Raw genomic sequence first — 4,381 nt, 5'->3', positions numbered from 1 at the left:
AGCCCCGAGCCATGGCTGGGGCCATCGCTTCCCGCATGAGCTTCAGCTCTCTCAAGAGGAAGCAACCCAAGACGTTCACCGTGCGGATCGTCACTATGGACGCCGAGATGGAGTTCAATTGCGAGGTAACCGGCCGGCAGCCCCGACTGCTGCGGTGACAGTCGAGGTGGAAACTCGAGAGGTTCTCTTTATATCATCTTAATAGGTGTAGCTAGAGACGGGCAGAACCGGAAGGGGCCAACTAGGCCCAAAACCTCATGTTAAAGATGATTGCTGCTTTTTTTCATAGGGCTTTTGGGTTTTAGCATTTCCTGAAGGTTATTTTCATTCATTGTTATTGGAAGAAGCTGGATGCTCCTGTGATAGAAAATTCCGGATTTCAGTGTCAGGCTTAAGTTAGGCTTACGCTTAAACGCTTGAAAGTTTATTCTTTCATTAGGTAATATTGTTATGTACCCAGGTATTAGAAGTTGCGTCTTGTTTATTGGAAAGCCAATGCTTGTTTTCCTTTTCTAAAGCTTACATATTCTGGAAAAAAACCCTTTGAAGAACGATATAATATCTCATACTTACTTTCCACATAGTTTTCAACATGATGATTAACAGCTATCAATTGTTCAGTATTTTCAAAGTGCCAGACATTTGCACATTTAATCCTCAGAACAAACCCATTTATCTAGTAAATGGCAAGGTGGGGTTTTGAACTAAGCTCACAGCCAGTACAGTACTGCTTCTCAAGTAATTTAAGTTCTTGCTACTAAAGGTGTGGTTTGTGGACCAGCAGCATTGGCAGCAGTAACCAAGGGTTGGCAAGCTTTTTCTGTACAGGACCACATAGTAAATATTTTCAACTTTGTAGACTAGAGAATCTGTTGGAGCTATTCAGCTCTTCAGCTCTGTCATTGTAACACAAAAGCAGCCTTAGATAAGATCAGCTTCCAGCATGACAGCTGGAACCCATTCCTCTGTAAAACTGGTGAAAATTCTTTTTTGTTTTGTTTCGTTTTGAGACAGAGTCTCACTCTGCCACCCAGGCTGGCATGCAGTAGTGTGATCATGGCTCACTGCAACCCCGACCGACCTCTGTGGCTCAATCAGTCCTCCTGCCTCGGCCTCCTGAGTAACTGGGACCACAGGTGTGTGCACCACACCTGGCTAATTTTTTTTTTTTTTTTGAGATGTCTCGCTCTGTCACCCAGAGTGCACCAGGCTGGAGTGCAATGGCGCGATCTCGGCTCACTGCCACCTCCACCTCCCAGGTTCAAGCAGTTCTCTTGCTTCAGCCTTCCAGGTAGCTGGGATTACAGGCATGTGCCATCACGTCTGGCTAATTTTTCTATTTTTAGTAGAGACAGAGTTTCAACATATTGGGCAGGCTGATCTCGAACTCCTGACCTCATGACCAGCCCACCTGGGCCTCCCAAAGTGGTGGGAAAGTGGTGCTATTACAGGTGTGAGCCACCGCGCCCAGCCTCACCTAGCTAATTTTTGTAGAGACAAGGATTTTGCCATGTTGCCTAGGCTGATCTTGAACTCCTGACCTAAAGCAATCTGCTGGCCTTGGACTCCCAAAGTGATGGGATTACAGACGGAGCCACCATGTCTGGCCCAAAAATTCTTTTTTTAAAATCAACTATTTAAACCCTCCGGCAATGGTCCTGAGGGCAAACAACAAATGAAACACCTATTCAAGAAAATCTACAAATTCGGTAAGAAAGATGAGAGGATATGGTATTTGAACCAAGATCATTCCCTCCTTACCCACTCCTAGTTTAGTGAGGTAGAGCTTCTACTCCAGACTATTGCAAACTGAAACACGGGGCACCCCTCCCTCAGCTCCCAAATCAAATGCTTTCTTCCCAGGAAAAGCTGGACATCAGCATTTCTTATCATACCCAGAGCTACTTGTTGCTGAGGTTAAAACCTGTGTGAGTGCAATTGAAAGTTGGAGCTCCCTTTTTTTTTTTCTTTTGAGACGGAGTTTTGCTCTTGTTGCCCAGGCTGGAGTGCAGTGGTGCGATCTCGCCTCACCGCAATCTCCGCCTCCCAGGTTCAAGCGATTCTCCCACCTTAGCCTCCCGAGTAGCTGGGATTGTAGGCTTGCCCCACCACGTCTGGCTGATTTTGTGTTTTTAGTAGAGATGGGTTTCTCCATGTTGGTCAGGCTGGTCTTGAACTCCTGACCTCAGGTGATCTGCCTGCCTCGGCCTCCCAAAGTGTTGGGATTACAGGCGTGAGCCACCGCGCTTGGCTAAAGTTGGAGCTCCCTTCTTCCACCTAGTCCCTACTTGTGGAACAGGATTGTACCTTGGGCATGGCATACTGAAACTACTGGCGCCCCAATTGCTCATCCACCAGTTCTAGCAGGCTGAGCCTCAGGTTGTTGCGGTCCCCTGCCTCCTTCCACCAAGTGCTCAGTTTCTAGAGTGCGGGTATCTCAGAAGCTTTCCACGCTCCTTCCCCCCAGCTCCAGAGCCTTTCTCCGGGATTTTGCCTGAGGAGAGAAGCAGGCCCTAAAACAGATAGCTCCTAATCTCTTTCCAATGGTAGTGACTTCATTTGCAACACAGTGTGTAGAAATTCATGCCTAAGGGCAATTTGGAGATGTGAAGGTTTTGGTGAGAGGCAATTGGGAAATCTGCGGATTTTTTTTTTTTTTAAGTTAAAAATTTATTGACATTCTGAAAATATAAGGATTGTGAAAAACTATTTAATATTGCTTTTAATTTATCATAGGAGTTACTTCCCAAAAATGTTAATCACAGCTGGATTGAAAGAGTCTTTGGGAAATGTGGCAATGTTGTTTATATAAGTATACCACATTATAAGTCTACTGGAGATCCAAAGGGATTTGCGTTTGTGGAATTTGAAACAAAAGAACAAGCAGCAAAGGCAATTGAGGTAGGTCCAGATCCTGAAGTCAGAACAGGCAAGAGGAAGAGAAGCAGCTCTGAAGATGCAGAGTCCCTTCCTGAATTAGTTCCCAAAGATTCCTGTCCTCCTCCAGAAGGGTAAAAAAAAGAGATCTGCGGATTTAATGGAGATGCAGCCTAGACTGTAGGTCTCCTGGTTTGCTGGAAAGAATTGGGGAATAAGACAGCTGGGAGAAGCCCTTCTAGGATCAGAATAAGGATCAAACATTGACCATAGCATGGTGGCTCACGCCTGTAATCCCAGCACTTTGGGAGGCTGAGTCAGGCATATCATCTGAGGTCAGGAGTTCGAGACCAGCCTGGCCAATATGGTGAAACCCCGTCTCTACTAAAAATACAAAAATTAGCTGGACATGGTGGCATACACCTGCAATCCCAGCTATTTGGGAGGCTGAAGCAAGAGAATCACGTATACCGGGAGGTGGAAGTTGCAGTGAGCCAAGATCACGCCATTGCACTCCAGCCTGGGTGACAGAGTGAAACTCTGTCCTGTCACAAAACAAAACAAAACATGCACCACAGACCTCTGAGGTGATGGATGTCCCTCCTGCCCTGGTTGTATCATTATACCTTGTATATTAATGAATCAGAATACCGCAGGTACCCCCAACATATGTACAACTATTATGAATCAATAAAAAACAGTTTGAAAAGTAAAGTATGTGGCGGAGGTGGAAAAAAATGCTTTCCTCCAAACAGGCACAATTTGATTATATCAGTTTGTAGAGCAAGAGCAAGTTATGCCTCAGTGCATTGTTGAAAATAATAGAACAATATATCCCAATTAGTGGAGCGTCATAGCTGGGTGTGGTCAAGGAGAGAAAAGAAGAGAACCCTACCAAAACCACTGTCATCCCAGGGTGACTGTGGGCGTACCCAAAGCTGCACCTCCCTGAAGAGCAGTATCATAGGCCTTAACACTCTTCAGGGGAAATGGATTTCACTCAAATAATCCCAGGGTGACTGTGGGCGTACCCAAAGCTGCACCTCTCTGAATAACAATATCATAGGCCTTAACACTCTTTAGGGGAAATGGATTTCACTCAAATAATCCAGCCAGTTACTAAACAAATAACAATTAGCACTGGAGAGGGGGTACCAATCCCCAAAGTTGCTACAGTATATGATCTAAAATGTCGTTTCCAACAAAAAATTAGGAGACATACAAAGAAACAGGAAAATATGACACATACACTGAAAAAAAGCTGGCAACAGAAATTGCCTGTGAGACAAGGGGCCAGATTTAATGAAAAAGGCTTCAAACTAGCCATTAGTTTCACAGTACTAAAGGAAAATATGATGACAAAGAAGTAAAGGACAGTATGACACTGTTTCATCAATTAAAGAATATCAATAAAGATATAGAAATTATACAAAAATAAATGAAAATTCTGGAGTTGAAAGTACAATAACAACTGGGCAGGGTGGCTCACGCCTGTAATCCCAGC

General features: G+C 44.6%; 1 protein-coding gene across 9 annotated transcripts in view; it reads left to right on the top strand.

Annotated features, from left to right (window-relative positions):
• Window positions 1-4,381, top strand: part of NF2 (neurofibromin 2 (merlin)) — a 99,110-nt gene continuing 94,729 nt past the window's right edge. For 4 of the 9 annotated variants that reach the window (XM_011995711.1, XM_011995702.1, XM_011995703.1 and 1 more), the window contains exon 1: window positions 1-125. In XM_011995711.1, the coding sequence (XP_011851101.1) occupies window positions 12-125 (114 nt within the window). In that variant the 5' untranslated portion in view covers window positions 1-11. The remainder of the gene's footprint in view (window positions 126-4,381) is intronic. The other 5 variants (XM_011995709.1, XM_011995708.1, XM_011995707.1 and 2 more) reach the window with 2 other exon arrangements.

This window comes from Mandrillus leucophaeus, unplaced genomic scaffold, assembly GCF_000951045.1.
Source record: "Mandrillus leucophaeus isolate KB7577 unplaced genomic scaffold, Mleu.le_1.0 Scaffold496, whole genome shotgun sequence".
Classification (NCBI taxonomy): Eukaryota; Metazoa; Chordata; class Mammalia; order Primates; family Cercopithecidae; genus Mandrillus; species Mandrillus leucophaeus.
This window is presented reverse-complemented; position numbering and strand designations above follow the sequence as displayed.